General features: G+C 44.0%; 1 protein-coding gene across 5 annotated transcripts in view; it reads left to right on the forward strand.

Moving 5' to 3' along the window:
• Positions 1–21,227, forward strand: part of CPNE1 (copine 1) — a 37,298-nt gene extending 16,071 nt beyond the window's left edge. Inside the window, exons 2-11 of one of the 5 annotated variants that reach the window (XM_053958146.1) lie at positions 3,886–4,014; positions 4,530–4,717; positions 5,469–5,542; positions 5,781–5,854; positions 12,880–12,966; positions 13,058–13,114; positions 14,301–14,356; positions 19,669–19,802; positions 20,931–20,992; positions 21,137–21,227. In XM_053958146.1, coding sequence (XP_053814121.1) covers positions 4,674–4,717; positions 5,469–5,542; positions 5,781–5,854; positions 12,880–12,966; positions 13,058–13,114; positions 14,301–14,356; positions 19,669–19,802; positions 20,931–20,968 — 564 coding nt within the window. In that variant the 5' untranslated portion in view covers positions 3,886–4,014; positions 4,530–4,673 and the 3' untranslated portion in view covers positions 20,969–20,992; positions 21,137–21,227. Of the gene's footprint in view, positions 1–3,885; positions 4,015–4,055; positions 4,718–5,468; positions 5,547–5,780; positions 5,855–12,879; positions 12,967–13,057; positions 13,115–14,300; positions 14,357–19,668; positions 19,803–20,930; positions 20,993–21,136 lie in introns of those variants that run through there. The other 4 variants (XM_053958143.1, XM_053958144.1, XR_008433822.1 and 1 more) reach the window with 4 other exon arrangements.
• Positions 21,228–22,557: the final 1,330 nt, after the last annotated feature.

Below are 22,557 nucleotides of genomic sequence, written 5' to 3' on the forward strand. Positions count from 1 at the left end.
TTATGTATTTTAAAGAGAGTTTTAATTTATTACTGCTTTTGGAGTTCATTTTCACTTGGTAATGTGAATTTCTGTGGCTAGAATAGTTTTGAGACTTCCAGACCATGTTGTACTTTAATGTACTAATGGCAGGTGGGGGTTGTTAAACTGTTATTATTGTAAACTGATCAGGATCAATGTATAATAAATTCTTTATAAATTAAATGTGATGACTTTGTGAAAAATAGTTTGCTTTAGCTGCTGGTTTTGCTTTGGAAATATCTACTGTCTTCTGTAAACCAGAAGATTCAAGTAGTAGGCATCAATATTAATTATCAAGGGTGGTTGGGAGGGGGAAAATAGGAAAACAGTGCATTTTAGAATTTCTGAAACTGTTGGAAAAAATTGTGTTGCAACAAATATAAATAATATTCTGTCATTATAAGCACTGTTGCAAGTCTAAAAACTAAGTTTGTGTGTATGAATGGATACAAATAAGTATGCTCTATGAAAACTCAGTGAAACAACATGAAATGTGGTTTTGAAATGTTGATTCCAGTCTCCAAGCAGAATACAATTGGTGCTCTTGAATGCATGCTGAGGGGAAAAAAAGGAAGGCTGTTAATAAAAATAATAAAACGCCAAGTTCTTTCAGTGTAATTGCAGCAAACTGTATGTGTAGCCTGAGATCAGAGTCCTTGTAAACTGTTTGAGCTTAGTAACCACCAGAAGATTGTTCTCTGATCACGTGTCTATTGCACAGCACTGGTAAGTGGTGAAGTGTTGCTGCTCTGACAGTGTCAGCGCTGAGTGATGCCATAGTGCCTGTCCTGTGCAGGGAGCTGGCATGTGCCAGCTGGGCAGCTTGGAGTAATGAAATGCCAAGATGATGTTGCAGCATTGTGTGGAAGTGCAAATCAGAGAAAGCATCACAGGCTCCAGCTTAAAGAGGAACAGGGTGGGGGGTTGTGTTAGGTGTGGCGTGGTTCTAAGTCCAAGCATGAATTGCTGGCATTTTGAAAACTTTCGGAATTGTCACTTCTCTTGTAGGAAAAGAACTGAGACTCTATGGAAAGAAGTGGAGATGAAAGTCAGCTGATACATTTCACATAAACTATTCACTTTTTTATAGAAAGAGAGATGCAATCACTATAGTTTACTATGAGAAATGAAAGTCAATTCTAGAAATCTTTATGGAGGAAAAGAAAAAATTTGAGCCAATATTATCATAATGAAATCCTGTTAAAAAAATCAAGTTGGAGCTAGTTTTTCTAATTAGTGAGGAACGTCACTATTTTTTCTTCCCATTCAGTTTTTTTTTTTTGTTTGTTTTGTTTTGTTTTTTTTGGGGGGTTTTTTTTTTTGTTTTTTTTTTTAATATATATATGTGTCTGTTTGGGGATGAAAATATGTTAAACTTTTGATCTTTCTAAGCTTTTCAAATGCAGGCAGATTTCCAGAGATTTATGCTGCTCAGTTAACTGCATGAACAGGGTAACTAGGCAAAGTTGCTTACCTGTGGACTAAGCAGGTCTTCAGGCTTGGCTGAAATGGATGCTGTGTCTTAGCAGACCGTTGCTCTTGCTGCTGGGATGTCTATGACCGGGATTTTCTTCTGCTGTTATTCAAGGGATGGACTGATACTGGAGAACACCATACAGTGTGTTTGGGTAGCCATGAGGTGAAAAGAAGGTTGTGCAGGTTCTTTGAGGACATCCATAGGCAGTAATCTATAAATAATTGCTGGCTGAGGTTCAAACTGGTGTTTTCAGGTTAATTTTTTTTTTTTTTTAATCTGGATCTGTTAAGGAGCTCTCCCTCTTTTAATAAGGATTCAGTCTGTAGTTGTTAAACCTTCTTTCTTGTTATCTCCTGAGTTGGTGAGGAAGGGTGTACAGCCAGTTAGGACAGTTCCTGCTCAGCTACTCCAAACAGCTGGCCTGCTGGTGCTGTTGTGTCTTGGTGGTTATGTGCATCAGTGAGTGTCCTGTGATCTCCTGATGGAGCAAGAGGATATAGTGCGAAAGGATCCCTTGTAGTTCGTAAATGTCCCCAGTGGTTCAGCAGAACATCTGGGCTTTATTTCAAGGGAAATCCTATGCCATTACTAAATTTAAAACAATCCGATGAGACAGCCTTCTGGGTATTAGGGTATTGGAAGTCAAATCTTTGAAACAGTGGAGTATTTTCATAATTTCATTGCTGTTAATGTGGAGATTCAGGTAGCAGATAAGAGGTGATTGGGTTTGAGGACTTGCATCCCTTCACCTCCTGGCTTCATTGTGTGATTTAACAGTTGCTATCTCAAACTCTTCCTTTTTGGTGTCTTTGTGACATGGAATAAATATATATATGGGCTTGTTCTGTATGCAGCTCAAGATCTGCAGTAGTGGTTTCCTCCCAGAAAGGAGCCACTGCTGACTGGGGATGCTAAAGCTTATTGGGAGCTGTTTCTTTGAGGTTAACTTAACTCCTGATGCTTTGAGCTCTAGTGGGGAGGAGAGGTGCCTCCAGTTAGTACAGAACTCTCTGTTGCAGTAGAGAAAAACAGAGGCAAAATGTTGGCAAAGGAGCCCAGACTTGATGTCCTAGTCTTGTTGTCAAATAGTGAGTGTCAAACAAAGTTTTGCTGTTGTCTCTTTGCACCTGTGTGAGTCTGTGTGAGATGAAAGCTGGTCTGATGGAATGATATGTGTCAGTAAAGAAAAAACTTGATGGCTGTGACTTGGAATTTTACAAGAAATGTATTTATTAAAGTCAGTGGTTTCTTTGTGAATCTTGGGGTTGAAGGCAACTGAGTAGAAAATGGATGGCTTCTGCCAGTAGTTTTAACAGCTGACCACCAGACTACTTCAAACAAGTTTTTTAAAATATGCTGGTGTTAAGCCAAGTGATGATGATGACCTTAGTTGAAAGCTGCACGATGATTGTCTTTGCCTAAAGCTTCTCTAATTTTTACTGAGTGCTGGTTTTGTCCTGCCACCATCACTGGAGCACCTGATGCCATGCACTGGTGTACTAAGTGGCTTTGTTAACATTTGTCCAGGGTAGATTGCTGACTGGGATGTCCAAGGGATTCAATAGTGTACAATAAAAGCTCATCTCTTTGAGTTAAATATATTCACCCTCCAAGTATGAGGAAGCCATGGGGTACTTGGGTACTAAAAAGCCAAAGCAAGTATTTCCTTATTTTCCAGACTCAGAAGAAGAAGCTTCTCTATGAAATAATCCCATTTAAAGCTCTAGTCCTCAAACTGTCCAGTCTCTGTAATATTGTGGTGCTCGAAGGCTTATCTTCTAATTCAGTTTTGAGAATTATAGCTGTTCCTCAAACAGAAGCGTCTGCAGTTTAATGTCTAATAAAATTTAGTTATCCCCTGTTTGCGGGATGATGTTACGGCGTTTTGGAAGCCAGCACGGCAAAAGCACGGGGGCTCTGTGGCTCCCGTGGGTGAGCAGGGGGTGCTTTGGCAGTGCTTTCACCGCGTGGGGCCACTCCGGCGCGGGGCGGTGGCCGCGGCGCTGGCGGGACGGAGGTCCCGGTCCCTGTGCAGGGCTGCGAGCGGCGGTCCCGGGGAGGGGACAACGGGCCCGGCCCTTTCGTAGAAACCTGAGGCAGCAGCACGCACCGAGGCAGAGGGAAGGGCTCCTGCGGGGGGGAGCGGGAGCAGCGGGGATAGCCCGGTAGAAATAGGTGAATTCAAGAGCCGAGGGGCGAGGCGGGCCGCAGTTGGTGCCCGGCGGCGCGGAGGTACCGCGCTCCTCCGCACCCGCGCGGCCCGGGGCGGGAGGGGCCGCGGAGCGCCGGTAGCCGCGGCCCCGCCCCGGCCGCGCGTGGCTCCGCTCCGCCGCGCCGGGGGCACGCGGGTCCGGGCCGGGCCGCCTGACGCTGTGCTCTGCCCGCAGATGGCCGCGTGCGGATCCCGGATGGAGCGGTCTGTGGCCTGCCGGGGCCTCCTCGACGGAGACCTGCGCTCCAGGTGGGACCCTCTCTGCGTCCTGCTGCAGGACGCGGGCGATGCCCGGTGGGCTGAGGTAAGAGCGGCCCGTGGCCGTGCGCTGCCGGTGGCTGTAAATGTGCCGAGTCTCCCCTTTTCCATCCCGTAGGTTTTCCTGGCAGATGTATGACATACTTAATTCAGATTTACGACTGGTGAGCAGTCCCATTGCCCACACTCAAACCTTCAGTGTTTTCTTTAATTGCTGACTTGTTTGCTCAGAGTTGCATCAGGAGGCTCATTTGCCTGTAACGATATGACTGGCCCTAGAGCGCACACTCCAGAATACATTGTTTCAGCACTCTTTCCCCCCTAGTTTTCAGAATTTCCCCATACAATGTTTTTCAGTGTTTTCCCATACAGTGTTTTTCAATGCCATTTCCTTTCTTGGTGAGCCATCGGTCATCCCAGTTTGTCACTGAGCATGAGGCATGGTCCAGGGTGGGTAGCCTTGCTGGTGCCTGTCCATCTGGTGCAGGTAAAAAGCTGTGTGGGAGAATATGGGCTTCTTACTCATTGTCAACAGCTTTGCTCCTGTGTTTGTGTGGATAGATGACACAGAAAAAATCAAGAACTGCCAAGACCTGAATTCTGCTGGTTGTGAAAGAAAGAAACTGGTTGTGGACTACTACTTTGAGAAAGTGCGGAAGCTGAAATTCAGTGTGTATGACATTGATAACAAGTCCTTTGATTTAAATGATGATGACTACCTGGGAGGGATTGAGTGCACACTGGGACAGGTACTTGTAGACATGTTAAGTGATGTACAAGATGTACAAAATAGCAGGGAGAGTTGGTTTTATTACGAAAAATTATGTGAAAACCTGCTTTGTCAAAGGCTTCAACATATTCAAATTTGAAAACACCGTTAAACATGTTTGTTTGTGTTACCGTTGAATGTGGTTAGAAAAATCATTATTTTGATCACAAAGCAAAGGTTTGAAATACATGTATTTTGTAATTAATTGCTTAATTAGGAGGCACTTGTAGCACTAAATGCAGTCTAGGAGTAAGGAAGCATGGTGCTTGGAGGGCTCTCATGGAATTTCCTTTGCACAAAGTGACCATCAGGTAGTAAATCAAGGGAAATAAGGCTACTTGAGATTCTATGTTCATTTCCTGAGAAGGGGTTTGTATAGCTATGTAGGAGAAGAAAAGTGGGATTCATATTATTAAAGAAAGACTTGATAAATTAACTAGTATTTTAAGTTTTAGTAGCTTTTTGGCTGCTTGTGATGGCAATGCCTCTTGCGTCTAAAAGGTAGCAAAAATAGGAAGCTAAAGTTAAGTTTGGACACGTGTTTGTGGGCACTGTTTCCTGGATAGTGAAAGAAGATTATTTTCAGACTGTTCAGGAGCACAAACTGATGGCTGTCACTGTTGGAAACACATTTAAATAGTTTTAGAACTTTTATGAGAGTTTGAAAACTTTGCACCTGAAGAATAATTCTTTCTTTAATGATATTTTTGTTATCTGTCTTCTAACCGTAGGTTGTGTCCAGCTCAGTGTTACCCGACTGCTGGAACTGAAGCAGGGAAAGCCAGCAGGAAAGGGCACTATTATGGTAGGTAAGGTTTTTGTTTGGAAAAAACTCTGTCAATATGTTGTCTGGGATAAAGTGGCTTTTCTGGTTTCTTCTCAGTATCTCTTCAAATGCTACATATATACAGGAGAGAGATATTTTAAAGAAACTACAGTTTCTTTTATATTTAAAAGAAACTACAGTTTCTTTTATAGGCAAAATATAAGCAAAACTCTGTGACTTCTTTTTTACATTTTTCCCCCCTAAATTTCCATGGCAGAGATTTCAGCAGAGGAGATTAAGGATACCAGGGTTGTACACCTGGAAATTGAAGCCCAAAACTTGGACAAAAAGGTATTGACTTTAAAAAAAATTATCTTGCATGCTTCTCTAGTAGTTACATTTGTACCTTTTGGGCAGGAATCTCTGTGTTTGCAGACATTCAGCTAAGCCAGTAATTAGTTTGTGAGCAAAGGCTCACTGTGTTTTGTGTTATTTACAATGGAGTAAGTTGGAGATACAATTGCATGTTGAAGTCCACAATGTCAAACTAGAAATTCAACTGCCAGGTTTAGGTTTTAAGGTATTATTTTGGCTTTGAAATATTCTGTACATGAATACAAATCACTTATATAATTGTCTCCAGTGAACTGATATTTCTATATTTTTGTTAAAGAAGAAAAGGTGGAAGTTTAGATGTTCTGCTCAATGTTGTTTTAAGCCGAAGACCAGTACAGTGATTTAGTCACCTAATTCTCAGTTAGCAAAATGATATGATTTATAGGGACAAAAGTGATTTGAGGAGGAGATCTTGGAATTGGAGCCGATAAATGCTGATCACTTACAAAGTGTTACACTTACAGCAGTTTTAAAAAGGAAAATAAAACTAAGAAAAGAAAATTAATGCATAGTTTGTTTGACTTTGTTCTTTTTTGAAGTATTGCCTACTATTTAGTTAATTCTTTACTAATTTTGGTGAAATATAGAGGAGGCTGATTACTTCTGGGTTTTTGTGTGCAGGATTTCTTAGGTAAATTGGATCCAATTCTGGAGTTTGACAAGCAGAGCGATGCTGGAGCATGGCAGCTCATGTACAGATCAGAGGTAGAATTTCCACACAATGTTTTCCTTGAGTTGATCAGACAGCTTATTCTTACTCAAAGTGAGAGTCCCACTCCTGCTTATGCTTTGCACCAGTTTTGCAGAGAAAGTATCCTATAAAAAGGTATTCTGCTCACTGTGGCTGCAGCAAATTGTTTATTTGCTACCTGGTGACTGGATGGAGCTACCTGAGTAAGGAGTCTGATCACAGACAGCAAGTGAGAAGAGGGTCTCTCTTCTCAATGGTGTTGAGCTGGGCTCTAAAATTTAACTTCACTGAGAGCATCAAGCTTTTATTTCTTGCAGAGCTGTTGCTTGGCCATTGATATGTGCCAGGGTTGAACTGGTTGAGGCTGTTCTTAACTTGCCATGAAGAGCCCTCATGTCATCATTCCTAGTGAGTTGCATGCTGTATTCCTCATGTGACATTATGCTGTCATATTTTTAAGGCAAGAACAACTTAAATCCATGCTGGAGGAAGTTCAGTTGTTCCCTTGCAAACTTTCTGTGGTGGAGATTTTAATAAACCTGTCAAGGTACAGCCTTTAGAAATTCTCTTTGTTGTTCCAAGTCATCCATTTTCTGTTGATGCTAACTATGAGTTATCAGGTTGTCTAGTCATATTTAAGTTATTAGATTGCCTTTCTAGAATTGTAGTGTGGCAGATAAGTGATTATATGTCTGTTTTAAAATATTACGAGTTGTCAAATTGAGAAGTCAGGAAATGCAGAAGTGTCACAATTTCCAAGGATTAGTCATAAGGAGAAGTGTAACTGTTTTTTTCATATTCTGGCCAGGGTTTCAAGTTGAGCTTTGGTGGTGATGTCTTGTTTGGTTGGGTGTTTGGTTGGTTTGGTTTTTTTCATTGTGGCTTTCTAGCACTCTTTCTAAGTTAACTGAAAAACTTGCAGATGTTGGACAAACTTAAGTGTCTTGGGATACTAACACAGAGAGGACTTTGAGGTATCTGTCAGATTTATCCACTCAAGAGACTGGAAGGTTTTCCTGACTTTTTTTCTATTTGTTTCAAGTAGAAATTTAGTTTTGAGTCAGAACTGCATTCCCCTGTGGTCTTGTATATGATAACTAATTCTCTGTGGCCATTGCTTGTGGAGGTGTAGCAGAACAACTACATCTTTTAATATGTTTCTACAAAAGAAAATCTGATAGCAACTTATTAACTTATGTTAATTTTTCTTCTAAGCAATACATTGATAATTTAAAGGCATTTAAATCCATACATTGTTCTGTGTGAGTATAATTTCTCTCTACTTTTCTAACACCTAAATGGCTTACATTTGCAGAATTTTACTTCATCTTCTCTCTGAAGAAATCTCATGCTGAAAGCTTGATATGGAAGATTTAGCAAAATGCATGCATGCTAATGTTGTTCTTTGTGCAATATGGTAGTTCCTAATAATTACTAAGATTATTAACCTGGAAATAGGTGTTCAGGCGTTGTCTTGGTTTAAAAGACAAGTGTCTGCCAAGGAAGGTGGGAACCATCCTGGGATGGAAAATATGACCACCTTCCCTCCGAATTATTATAACTTTGAAATTACGGGGCTTTCAGGCAAAGATATGAGAAGAGGAATAGCAGTTCCTTCCTAGCGTGTGTGTGTCCAGCAAGGCAAACAAACACCAAGCCCGGCAGCAGCAGCGACCAGAGGCACAGACCCAGCGGCAGCCTTCTCCCGGCCGCAGGCACCTTCCCCTGCGGCGCAGTTCCGGGCACAGCCAGCGGGGGCGCCGCTGGCTCCCGGCCGGGCAGGGCAGGGCGATGATTCCCCCGCGGCTGCAGGGGGCGCTGTGGCGCGAGCTCGGCCGTCTCTCTGCACACGGCAATGGCGGGCGGGCTGGCGGAAGGGATGGAGATGGGGCTTCCTTTGGAACCCTCAGGGACAGCCGGTCCCGCTGCACCTCCGGCTGGTGAAATGCACTGCAGCAGGAACCTCGGAAGCGGCAAGCTGGAACAGCAGAGGCGAGCAGACCCCTGTGTAACCCCCTGTGGCAAAAAAAGTGTAGCAAAATGCCCGACGCTGTGGCAGGAGCAATGGGGGTCCCGCAGTGGCAGCCAGGCTCCCTCAAGCAGCAGGGAGGCCCTCCCTCCAGAGGGGGAGAGGGGTCCTGGGTTTCCCCTGAGGCACCCAAGTACTTGATGAGGGTCTCTCCCAGTGAAGTCGGTTGTTGAAAAGGTCCCAATTCAATGGCTGCTCTTACAAGCAGAGGCTCACCCAGAGTAAGCAGTGAAGGGCAAAACTCCGCAGTGGTGAAACCTTTGAGCAGCAGCAGTCAAGCACCAAACCACAATCAGTCCAGCACCAAAACCGCAGCCGTGACCTCTGATCCCAAAAGCAAGAGTGTGCGAGAGAGGGCTGAGCCCAGGCCCTGACCCCCAGCTAAGTCTTGGTATCTCTGCACTTCATAAGAGAAAATCCCCCCCAGCTACCAAGCTCACTCCCCAGCTAAAAGAGTGCAGCCAACTACACCCCTTGCCCCCCTCCTCCCCATTTTGGCCACATCTTCTGTCCTTCTTAGGCAACAAATGGGAGAAAAATTCCTTGAGAGAAAAAAGAAAAAGGAAAAAATCCAAACCTCCAACAGGTGTGCTGGGCTTGTTGATAGGTGGCAGAGTTCTAAGTGGTATTTGTGAGCTCTTATTGGTGGGGAATCAACAGTCTTAGGTCAGAAAGAAGTAATCTTCATTCAACAGTGTGCAGCAAGCATATAGAGGAGGTGACTAGGAGGTGCATATTGTCATTTGTTAGAACTGACATGACATGGTTTACACATGCTGTTTTGTGGGGCTATATTTGCTACAGCCCAAAAATATTTGTGTTGTTATTTTGTTTTGTTTGTTTTTTAGAAGCTTTCTATGCTTTGGAATCCACTTCAGAATGATCTACTTCAAAAGGATAGCTATTTTCTGTTAGTTCATTTAAGCCAAAATTCTTGATGTGTGGGCAAATGATAGCCTTAACGTGCTGGGGAAGTTCATCAGGGGAGTCTAGACTGCCAGTCAGGAGTTTCACTAACAACACTGAAGTATATAATATTGCACTACTGTTTCATTTTTCATTTGGAATTTGTCCCTTGAAAGCTACTGTTTGAGGCTTCCAAAAATTTACCTAGGAGCCATTTTGGTGTATCTGCTAAACAACAACTTCGCCAGCTGTGTGTGAGGATTACATACTGAATATGTGTGTGAACGTAAATCTTTTGATCAAATGCTACCTAGTATTATGGTAATTCTTTCTTCATTGTGATTCAGAGTGATTTCTCCTTGTTCTGTGTTAGGATCAGCTCATATTTGTGACACAGCCTAATCTTTGTGACAGTTTTGTGAAAAATAAGTGAAAGTAGCAGCTCAGCCCCATATTTACTTAAATGGAAATAGCAAATGTAGCAAATAGAAGTAGCAAAATAGAAATTTGTAGGTGTTGGTATTCACAGGTTTCATGGAATATACACAAAGACAAAATAATTTTCTATGGATTTTGAAAGTTCCTCCTGTAGATGAAAGGGGCCTTTTCATTGCTGACTGTATTCCATGGCTTGTAATGAGTATTGGAGAGTTCATTTGCATAAGAAATAATAAATAACTCTGTACAGTGTCCTGCAGTATTGGAGGGCTTTGTTTGCAGCAACAGCACTCTTTGGGCTGCCTGCAGCGAATCTTGGCTAGTCTTAGAAAAAAACCCTTGTAAAAAGAGGTTTGTTTTAAGCCATACAATGTTGTGAACCAATAACTGAACTGGTCCTTGGCATGGCTATGAGGGGAGAGGAGGTGTGTGGAGATGGCAGCAGCTGGATTCCCTGAAGCTCTCCAGGTGTACTGGCATAAAGGAGACCCTTCACTGGGAGTCTGCACCCAGGCTTCTGCACAGGAGAGGCCCCTCTGGCATGATCCAGTCACTTTTGGGTGATGTGCAAACATCAGAATTCTTGGGAGAAGCTGAGTAAAGTTCAGGCAGGAGGGGTGGGAATTGCTTCATGATGGAGTGTCTAGATGAGAAGAACAGAAGTGGAGTGGGAAGGATGGGGGAGGAGAAGGGGGAACAGTCTCTGTGGTATCTTTTGCCATTAAGACACTGAAGGATGCCATGGTGCTTCCCATTTAGGTGACTACATTAAGCCATAATTCACCTGACTGTGTGTATGGGTTTTCCACTGATACCAGTGGAAGACCCCCAGCAGATCTGAACAGTCTTTTAAAGAACCCTGTGTCAAATTCAGATATCTAGCCATTGAATTTGATATCCTTATCAGGGTGTTACCCATGGGTTCATCTTGTCCCATTGTCCTTAGGAGAAAGCTGTCACTGTGGTTTATACTGGAGTAACATCAACTTATTGATTTCTAATGACAGATCTCAGATAGAGAGTTCCTAAATCTGTGTAGCATGTGAGCTTCAGAGGAGGAGGAGGCAGCTCCTTAGAACTGTCCCTTAGTTGACTGCTTCTGGAATTACTTGTGGTCTGCAGTTGAACATGTTAGGAATGCTCCTCACTGGTGATTTTGTGGAGAGCTATGACACCATGTTGCTGTAAATCAGTTATTAGTATATTTTTATTTGTAAATGCATTGCTGTTTCGCATTATCTAGTTCTGAAGCCTTCATCCTGACATAAAATTTACTGTTTATTAATAAAGTATTTATAATTTGGTTGGTATAAGATGCAGAAAGAGACAGACTTACTGTTCCATGGAAATTAGAATTTCCTTGTAAATTGATACTGTTGTTGGACAGAAAAAAAGGAGCATAGCTTAGATTTAAAGTTTTAATTTGCTTATTCCCATTAACCCAGTTGCATATCTTGTCCTGAATGACCTCACATTTACACATTTGGACTATGAAATGCTGGGGAATTTTAATGTTTCTTTTAAATATTTATTTATTTATTTATTTAATCTCTTACATTTAAACCAGGGGAAGATTTTTTTTTTTTTAAGTTTTCACCATGCATACTTAAATGGGTGAGGAAGTGAACCTGTTCCTCTCTTGAGATTTACTCTGGCTGTGTGTCTTTGCTCCTGGGTTTCAGTTAGCGATGTGGCCAACATCGCCATTGCTGATGGCATGGGGGAGTTCACCAGCATTGATGCAGAGCTGTCAGACAGCAGATGGGGCAGTGAGCCGTGGCAATCTCCCCAGTGCAGGATGCCTGCCCATTGCCCGCTTCCTCCTCCTTTCAGGTGCAACGTGCAGATCATTCCAGTGATGGCTGACATGATGTGATAGGCACTTTGGAAACTACCCTGGCGCATGTGCAGACAGCTGGTGCTGGCTCTCTGGTGAGCTTCTTCAGCCCCTGCTAACTTAGCCCAGATTTCAGGTTTTCAAACCCTTTCTAATATTGACCTCAGACATGCACTTTCAGTTGTTGCCTCCAAACATGCGTATTTTTGTATTACTGAGCCAACATTTTAAAAGAATAAAAACTGGTGTGGGAATTATATTTCTTTGTTTTCTTTGGGTTCTGTTAGCATTCCTATTTCTAAAAATATCCTTGAGCCTGTTATCTGCTGGCCCTGTTGTCCACTGAGCTACTTGTCCCAGCAGTTCAGCTTGCTTTGGCCTCTGCTGAGTCAAGTGAAAATAGAAGTGCTTGTTGGTGCTGTAACAGATGAGTCCAGAAGCACAGCTTGTCTCATATAATGTATGTGCTGGAGCTGGTCACCCTCCTAGCACTCTGGTCACTTTAACAGCTAACAGCAGTCCTTCCAAGGGGCACTTGCCTTGGTCATCCAGTCTAGAGTAAGTTGAATCACATGCTGGTGGTGCTGGTTTTGGTCTGTTTGCAGTGAAAACCTGACATGTCATTCTCCTGGAGGCTGAGATTCACCTGAATTGAGGCAGCTCTATTTGCACACAGGGCGTAGCCCAGGACTACTCCATTTGCCAGCGAACTTGATTAGGCATAATACAAAAGTGGGTGGAAGGTTCTTGCCTTTTTTTATAGCCCTTGTGAATTCAGAACCAGTGTGAATGAATCCAAGCAGGGAAGCACTGCCACTGGAAACCTATGGCCTAGGCTTTTTTAGCCTCCCCACTCTGAGATTTTTGCTTCCTCTGCCCAGTGCTAGGTGGCAAAAGCACCCTGTTTAGCTTGTCACATTGCAGCCAAAGTAGTTGCAGACCTTTCAAAATTAAATTTCTTAATTCTGCTGGGTATTTTGGTAACTCTGAAATTGTGGGATGTGTGACACTGTTTCAATAATTTGCTCTCCTGTAAAGGCACATGTTTTGGAATTTGCTTCTGTGCTTGCTTTCTGTAGGTGGAATATGAATGCCTTCATCCTGAGAAAAAACAAAATAAAAACAACTACAGAAACTCTGGCATTATTAGGATAAAATCCTGCAAGGTAGGACGATTTTTGTTGGGGTTTTTTGCTTTTTTAATTTTCTGATCATAGTGAAATGAGTAGGTGTTACAATGTCTGTCTGTTCCTCTAGATTGAGACAGGTTATTCATTTCTGGACTATGTGATGGGAGACCAGATTAACTTTATGGTGAGTTATTTCTCACTGCTTGTACTGGTAGATGACAGGACAAAAGCAGTGAGGTTGTGTTCAGTACTTTTATTGGCAGCATGAGTGACTGCAAATGCAGTATGAATTTGCAGTGATGAAGTCTGCAAAACACTAAAGGATACTCTATTTTTGCTTTTTGTGATCAAGTAGCACTTTATTGGAGCTAGGGCTTCTTAAACTTCTTTTGAGAAATTCAGTTTGTCAGTGGAAAGGATTGCTGTGGTTTAGAAATACCTGTACCTAAGTGGGAAAAGGCATGCAGGTTTGTGTGCATGTCCCTCTGTAGGGCTGTTGTGTGCCTGGGAGGAAAGGAACTGTGTGGGCCTGAGCTAACCCCCTGTTTCTGGATATAGTTTGTTCTTCTAATTTGTTTGTGCTGACATATCAGTGACTTGCTGCCATCATGTTCTTGGGTGTAGACTTCACTGCGTCCAATGGAGATCCCAAGTCACCAGATTCTCTTCCCTACATCAGCCCAGATGGGATAAATGAGTACCTGATTGCTATTTGGAGAGTGGGAAGTGTAGTCCAGGATTATGACACATATGTAATGATCTTGACTGATCTAGTCACCATGTCAAAAGTGTGACTAGAACAACTTGTTCTAGCCCTGCACTGTTTTAATGATTGAGGGGCTGCCTTTCCTTGGGAGATCCCTTTAGGAGCTGCTACTGTTTCCTCTTGCTTCTGTCAGTGCTAGGGAGGGCAATGGCAGCCCTTCATAATTTGGCATATGTGCTTGGCTTGTGCCTTCTGAGTCCCTTGATGCTTCAGTTGGGCACTGATCCCTTATTGCAGATGATGCATTGCAAACGTGAACGTCCTATTTGGTTCAATGGGAATGGACGTTGGGAGCAATGGGAGTAGATATGCTTGTCTGCTTTGTCCTGTAGCCAGGCTGGGATTGGTCTGGCTGTTCTCTTGCTACTTGGAAATCTCCCAAGAGTCCTGTGGGGTGCTGCACTGAGAGAAATTATCTAACTCTCAAGCCTAAGCCTGAAACCATTGGATACCTGGTGCTAGGCCATGGGCAGCTAGATGATGTACCAATTCCTTATGGCAGGAATTCTGCCTTGGTCTCCAGCTACTTTTGGTGAATAAAACCAAAGAGTGAGTTATTACAGAATTGCTCTTTCTCATTTTTGTTGTTGCCCTTTCTTTCCAGCAACAAGCTGTTTTCCTGCATTTGGGTTTGGAGCTCAGGTTCCTCCTAGCTGGCAGGTAGGGACTTCACAATGCTCCGCCCTTGCTCTGTCCATTCCCTAACTGTAATGTCCCATTTCTCAAGGTATCTCATGAGTTTGCTTTGAACTTCAACCCCAGCAACCCTTATTGCCAAGATGAGAAGACCTCTTTATTAATAATGCCACTGTGTAGGGGAGATGTTTGAAGTGCTGTGTTTATTTCACAACTGGTGGAAATCAAATGCAGCACCAAGACATGGGGTAAATATAGCTTTACTCTCACCTTGATGCTGACAAAAGCAGATGTGTGTTGATGCAGATTTCTGTGCAAGCTTCATAACCTTCAGTGAAGGGGTCTAGATTTAATTGATTGTCAGTCTGTACTAAAATTTTTAGTACATTGCTTCAACTTGGTTATTTCTGCTGGGTTACAGGTGCCAGTGGATTCAGCTCAGCCCTGTGCTTGTGCTTGTTAAGATTCCAGAGCCACCATCTGCTGAGACTGTTAGAAACCAGGGTTTCTTCACCAGCAATGTGGATATGTTTGACTGCTCTCTTTTAAAGTTTGTCTTAAAAGCTTGCTTTTTTTCATAGCCATCTATGCAATGTGCCTTGGTGGCCAAGAAGGCCAATGGCATCCTGGCCTGCATTAGGAATTGTGTGACCAGCAGGAGTAGGGAGGTCATTCTTCCCCTGTACTCAGCACTGGTGAGACTGCATCTTGAGTGCTGTGTCCAGTTCTGGGCCCTCAGTTTAGGAAGGACATTGCGATGCTCGAGCGCGTCCAGAGGAGGGCAACGAGGCTGGAGAGGGGCTTGGAACACAAACCCTGTGAGGAACGTTTGAAGGAGCTGGGGTGGTTTAGCCTGGAGAAGAGGAGGCTTAGAGGTGACCTCATTGCTCTCTACAACTCCCTGAAGGGAGGCTGTGGACAGGTGGGGGTCGGTCTCTTTCACCGGGCAGCACTGACAGAACAAGAGGACACAGCCTCAAGCTACGTCAGGGAAGGTACAGGTTAGATATTAGGAAAAAAATTTCACTGAAAGAATAATAAAGCACTGGAGTAGTCTTCCCAGGGAGGTGGTGGAGTCACCATCTCTGGATGTGTTTAAAAAAAGACTGGACATGGCACTTGGTGCTATAGTCTAGTTGAGGTGTTTGGGCATAGGTTGGACTCGATGATCTTAGAGGTCTCTTCCAACCTCATTATTCTGTGATTCTGTGATTCTTCAGAGGAGGTGGTTGCAGGTTATATTGGGTTTGTAGGGCAACGTTTTGGTAGTGGGGGCTACAGGAGTGGTTTCTCTAACAAGCTGCCAGAGGCTTTGCTGTTATCCAATGGAGCCAATGCCAGCCAGCTCCAAGACAGACTCATCACTGGCAAAGACCAAGTCCATCAGTAAAGGTGGGATAATAGATTTAAGAAGGGGGAAAAAAACACTGTGTGGCAGCAATCAGAGGCAAGGAGTGAGAATATGTGAGAGGATCAATACTAGAGACACCAAGGCTGGTAAAGAAGAAGGAGGAGGAAGTGTTCCAAGCACTCAAGCAGAGATTCCCTTGCAGGCTGTGGTGAAGACCATGGTGACACAGCTGTGCCTCTGTAGTCCATGGAATCCATGGGGGAGGAAATACCCACCACCAGCCCATGGACACCCTTCCCTGGAGCAGCCTGTTCCTGAATGAATGCATCTTGTGGGAGGGACCTACACGGACAGTTCATTAAGATCTGCAGCTTGTGGGAAGGACTCATATGGGAGAAGTTTATTGAGGATTGTTTCCTGTGGAAGTGACCCTTTGCTGGAGCAGGGGAGGAGTGAGGAGAGACTTTCCTCTGAGTGAGGAAGGGGCAGCAGAGATGACATGTGAACTGACCAGAGTCCCCATTTGCTGTGCCACTGAGGGGGGAGGGGAGAGAGAATTTTCAGGAGTGAATTTGAGCCTCAGAAGAGGGGGGGTGAGGGGAAGATGTTTTCAAGATTTAGTTTTTACTTTTCTTTATCCTATTCTGATTTGATTAGCAATAAATTCAACTGATTTCCCCATGTCAAATCTGGTTTGACTATTACAGTGGGTGCTGAGCAATATCCCTGTCCTTATCTTGACCCATGAGCCTTATTGTATTTTCTCTCCCTTGTCCATCTGAAGAGTGGGGCGATAAATGGCTTGATGGGCATCTCATATCCAGCCAGGGTCACCCCTGCTGTATTTAAGGGCAGCTCCCAAAACTAGATCATGACCTTTAAGGGCTGAGATCTCTCAGCATGCTGTCACACAGAATTATTCTTGAATAAGCTTTTTTCTCTGGTCTTAGGGCAACAAAAAGTGGAACTAGAAATTCAGTGCTAAAATCCAAACATTTCTTCTCAGTTCAGCCTTGTCTGCCTCACTGGGATCTGGGTCTGTGGTCTTTTAGGGTCCTTGTGTAGCAGTTTTGAGTGGTACCATGCTAAAACCTGATGATGGACAATGTAAACAACAGTGGCAAATGAAGCTGCATTGATACAAGCCAGGAATAGGCCAATTTAGATGATCTGTAGTATTGGTGTTTCCAATATTGTGAATGGGACGTGCCTTGGCTTGTCTGGCCCCTGCTGCTGAACCAGTCCCTGTCCATCTTTCTTGTAAGCCCCCCTTAGGACCTGGAAGGCTGCATTTATGTCACCCCTAAGCCTCCTATTTTCCAGGCTGAACAAACCCCATTCTCTCAGCCTTTCCTCTTAAGAGAGGTGCTCCATCCCCCTGATCAACCTGGTGGAGGACTCCAGAGCTGGATGCAGCCCTGGATGCAGATGGGACCTCACCTCAGGGGACTAGAGGGGCAGAATCCCCTCCCTTGACTTGCTGCCCACACTTCTTTTGATGCAGCCCAGGACATGGTTGGTTTCTGGGTACCAGCACACCTGGCTGGGCGTGTGCAGCCTCTCATCCACCAGCACCCCCAAATCCTTCTCATCAGGGCTGCTCTCGATCTGTTCCTGCCACAGTCTGGATCAATACTGGGACTGATAACGCAGCCCAGGTGCAGCACCAACATGTGGCCTTGTTAAACCTCAGGAGATTCCCGTGGGCCACTTCTCAAGCTTGTCCAGGTCCCTCTGGATGGCCCTGTCCTTCAGGTGTGTCATCTGCAAACCTGCTGAGGGTACACTTGTTCCCTTCATGTACTAATGAAGATATTAAACAACACTGGTCCAAATATGGACCCTTGAGGGACCCCACTTTTCACTATTGTCCATTGGGACTCTGAGCCATTGAGCACTGCTCTCTGGATGTGACTGTCCAACTACTTTCTTATCCATGTAACAGTCCACTCATCAAGTTCATCTCTCTCCAATTTAGAGAAAAGGATGTTGTGGGGATCTGTGTCAAAGGCTTTACAGAAGTCCATATAAATGACATCTCTGTCCCCTCCCTTGTCTGCTGAGCTATGCCATTGTGCAAGGCCACAGGATTGGTCAGGGAGGACTTGCCCTTGGTGAAGCCATCTATGGGTCTCATAGACTTAAGTACATTCAGATACCTCAGGTGATCACACACCTGATCTTTACTTACAGTGGGAGGGACTTTGCTCCTCCAGTCCTCATCCTGCTGCCCATCCACTCAAGAGGTATGGAAAGAGAGTTTGCCATTGAAGACTGAGGCAAAAAAGCTATTGGGTACCTCAGCCTTCTCATCTGTTGTTACCAGTTTTCCAGCATTGTTGATCAGGGGCTAACACCTTTGACTTTTCTTTTCTGGTTAATGGGCCTGTAGAAGCCCTTCCTTTTACTCTTTGCCTTCTTTGCCAGGTTCAGTTCCAGCTCCACCTTGGCCATCCCTACACAACTGAACTTTATCTCTATACTCTTCCTGGGTGATCTGCTTTAGCTTCAGCTGTCTATGCATTTGTTTCTTTCCCTTTAGTTTGACCAGCAATTCCCTACTCAGCTATACTGGTCTCTTGCTTTCCTTGCCTGATTTCTTGCTCCTGGGATTGCTAGCTCTTATGTTCTATGGAGGCTTCCTTAAAAATCTGCCAAGCTTTGTTCTTCTCCCTTGTCCCTGAGGGCAGTATCCTAGAGGATCCCACTGACTGTCTGCCTGAAGAGCTGGAAGTCTGCTTTCCTAACCTTCGGGGGCCTAATTTTACTGCCAATTTCACCAATGCACGATCACTGCAGTGCAGGTTGCCTCTGATCTTGACGTTCCCAATTAGCTGCCTTGCGTTGGTGACCAACAGATCCAGTCATGCATCCTCTCTGGCAGGGCTGTTGATTACCGGGGTCAAGAAGTTATCTTCCATGCATTCCTGGAGTCTCCTGGATTGCCTGCAGCTCACTGTGCTACTTTCCCAGCAGACATCAGGAGAATTGAAGTCCTCCAGCAGGATAAGAGCCTCCTGTAGCTGGAGCAGAAAGGTTTCATCAACAGGCTCCCTTTGATCAGGAGCCTGTAGTGGACCCCAACCATGAAGTTCCTTTGTTGCCTTGGTCAATAATTTTTATCCACAGCCTTTCTATCTGATTTTTACCCACATGGCTGCTCTTTACACTCAGTCCACCTCTTGGTATAGAGGACAACCCCTCCACCTCTCCTTACTCTCCTGTTCCTTCCTGACAAGACTGTAGCCATCAATAGCTGTACTCTAGTGACAGGATTCCCATGGGTGTCCCACCAAGTTTCAATAAGGGCACAAAGTTGTAGCTTTCTAGGAGCACCAATGGCTTCCAGGTCCTCCTGTTTGTTGCTTGTGCTCTTTGCATTGGTGTAAAGCACTTCGCTGGGCTGTTGGCTTTATTGCCTTCCTGGAGGAATACTCATCATTCCTTTGAGATGATTTTCTGCTATTTCCCTTTTGGCTTTTATTACCATAGGAATCCCTGGCTTGTCTCTGTAAGTGTGCAAGTGTGTTCCGGTGATAACTCTCACACTTCAAAGTCAGCAGGGTATAGATGCACTTTAGCTGGGCTTTTGATTTCACCCCCAATGCTGGCATGCTCACGTCTGCCGAGGCTCATGTCTGCCGAGTCTGGTCTTATTGCCTTCCCCCTTCAAACCTAGTTTGAAGCCTTCTCAATCAGCCCTGCCAGCTCAAAAGCTAAAATCATGAGCTTTGTGATATTAAAGGCACAAAGACTGATGTGAAGAATTGTAGAATGGGGAAGAAATGTGCAAATCCAATCTCTGCAGCTGTCCACTGTTTTCATGTCTGTGCTTCTTGTATTTCCTGTTGTGCTGCTGCTTATTTCCCTTTGGGAGTTCACAGCTGTGTGAGTTGTTTCTGGCTATGCTGTTTAGTAATGCTTATAAAATAATGACTGGAGGAATTGTGGGCTCTTGTGGCAGCTTTCCTTCCTTGTGTTGTAGGGATCCAAGGAATAGTGGATGCCTACTGCCAGATTCTGCCTCTGATGCGACTCTACGGGCCAACCAACTTCTCTCCTATTATAAACCACATGGCAAGGTTTGCAGCACACTTGCTGCAAGAAGGAACTACTGCAGTGAGTGCAGTTTCTTTACTGTGGATCTGCTTTGGGCTGATGTTTCTGTTTTCCATGTTGATGGTTAAATAGAATGGAATAGTAAATTGATGTTACCTTCCCTCCTTCGAATCACATCTTTGGTCTTCTGCTGCCAGCATGTCGATGCTCTCTTGGTACATACTGATCTGAACCTATACTGGGTAGACACATTAGTTTCATTGCTCAAGTGATATTTATTTCTCTCCTAGTTTGCTGGCACTGTACTTACTGTTGCAATGTACAGGGTGCTGTGTTGGCTGTTCAACCATTTGGACTGAGGCAGCAGTTGCCTTGCTCTAATCTCTCTTACCAAGCTCTGTCATCTGTAGGGCATGCACACAGAATAGAGTTTTGTGCTGAACAGTTCTGCTCTCAAGAATGTTGAGAAAAAACCTCTAAGAAGCTACCAGAGGGCTTGACTATTCGTCCCACTATAGTGGCATGGAGTCTAAGAACTGTTCAATCAGTGTGCTGATTGCAGAGCATCTGTGCTTCTCTATGGTCATGGGCTCGTTTGTGTGCTGCTGTGGCCATGGTTGCTGTTAACATTTTACTTCATTTCTTTAAACTTCATTTGTTTTGCTTCAGAATGAAGGACTTGGATGTCCTGATAGATTTTAGCTGATTTCATTTTGACAGACCAATCAGAAAGAATTTTGACATATACTGTGCTACTTGTTTTATCTCCTAGCTGTGTCAGTATTTTTGGTGCTACTTAATGTTTGTGTGTATATCAAATACATTTCCCATGCTGAGAGGCACTTGGGCTAAGGAGATCCATTTCTTGCATTTCTGAGGGTATTTTTTAACCTTCCCAGCACTTTGGGGAAATCTTCCTAATTCTCGTAATGTGTTAAATATCTCTACATTATTTCTAATACTTCTAATTTAAATTATTGATAAAAAAGAACCAAGGCTTTTTGAGTTATACTGCAGGGATATTAAATATCTCTAGCCTTTGTGAACACCAGTCAGTAAAACAGCACCTATCAGTGAATTTCGTATGCAGCTGTGTTTATGTAGTAGTACTTTTTGTCTCTGGTACTTTTTGCCAATTGATGTAACTTTTCTTTATAAATTGAACTTAATCCTTTCTCTTTTTTCTAGTACAGAGAATATTGGAAGTGCACAATGAAAATCATTAGGCATAGGAGAAAATGCGAATGAATGTAAGTTTCTTTAATGTTCTGGTTTTGTTTCATGCACATCAACATTTGATTTCTTTCTTAGCATAAGGGAGTGTTCTATCTGCCTTCAGTTATGTGAGCTCTGGTGTTGAAATGCCTAACTGTATGCTTTCTCATGTTTTTCAGCAATACTTTATCTTGTTGATCATCACAGATGGAGAGATCACTGATCTAGACCAAACTAGGCAAGCCATTGTTAATGCCTCTAAGCTGCCCATGTCCATTATCATTGTTGGTGTTGGTGAAGCCAATTTTGAAGCAATGGAGTTCCTTAATGGAGACAGCGGTGTTCTGAAGTCTGTGACAGGAGAGCCAGCTGCATGGGACATCGTCCAGTTTGTGCCTCCCCAACAGTTCAAAAATGTATGTTTTTTTTTTTTTTTTAATTCAGAAGAGTCCTGTTGCCAGGATGTATGCATCCTAAAAATGACCATGGTCTTGACAAGGCAGCAAGCTGCATGCTCAGAGGGCATGCCTGTGCTGCTTGTTCCCAGTGAGAGTTGAGATGTTGGCTTCTGTGTTCAAAGCTGTGTCTTGCGGTCTTGCAGTTCTTGAGAGCCTTCATTGTATAATTGATTTCGCCTACTATCTGTTGGCTATTGCAGGATTAAAGGGGATGTTCGCTGTCCTGGGATACGAACATTTAGGCAAAGAACTGAGATCATACTTTCAGTCTCTGATGTTGAGGCCCATGAGTGACTGAAGTTGAGGTCAGTCTTCCCTGCTGTTGAAAGCAGTCCAGTCACTCATCAGCTCCCCGACTTCCCCTTTTGCATTGGTGTTCATGCACTTTGCATGGTCAATTGGGTTGAATGATTCAAATGAAAACCCAAAATGAGAGACATTGCTAATGGCTGGGGCAGTTTTTCACTCAGACTGGGGCCACATAAAGACTGTGAATCTGAGGTTGAGGTGAGAACAAGCGGTTTTCATCAGCAGTGCTCACTGAGACTGACTGGAAGTGCTCCTAAAACTGTAGCAAGCAATTCTTAAAACAGAATGAGCGGGGCAGGTGTTCCGAATTCTCTAAGAGAGTGTTTCACTAGCCTACCAAATCTGTTATTTGTGGTATTTCTGATTTATTCTCTCCATTCTCTTTTCAGGCTCCCCAGGAAGCACTTGCCCAGATGGTTCTGGCTGAAGTGTCTTAAGCTGCTAGTGTCATACTATGAATGGCAGCGGCGGCCCCCCCGAAACTGCCAGAAATCAAGGCGATGTAGATTCAGGCTAGCCCTGGCTACCTGTAGCACTGGGGTGAAGGAGAGCTGCCTGCAGCCACACTCTCTCTTGCACACTGTGGATGCTCAGTGCCTTGAGATTGCACCAGTCACACCACTTCTTTGACCTGCTTGGGCTGAGTCTTTGATCTTTCCTATCTCTATTGGAAGAAATGTAAATACAGAAAAGCCTCCAAGTGCTGGAAGTTTTTGTCATAGAAACATTGACCTTGTTGGTTTTCTACCTTGCAACAGCGACACACTGTGACACATCACACCACACATAGTTGATTGACACAGCCCATCTGCTGCTCGCTATCAGGGTGGGCC

The sequence above is a fragment of the Vidua chalybeata genome, chromosome 17 (genome assembly GCF_026979565.1).
Source record: "Vidua chalybeata isolate OUT-0048 chromosome 17, bVidCha1 merged haplotype, whole genome shotgun sequence".
Classification (NCBI taxonomy): Eukaryota; Metazoa; Chordata; class Aves; order Passeriformes; family Viduidae; genus Vidua; species Vidua chalybeata.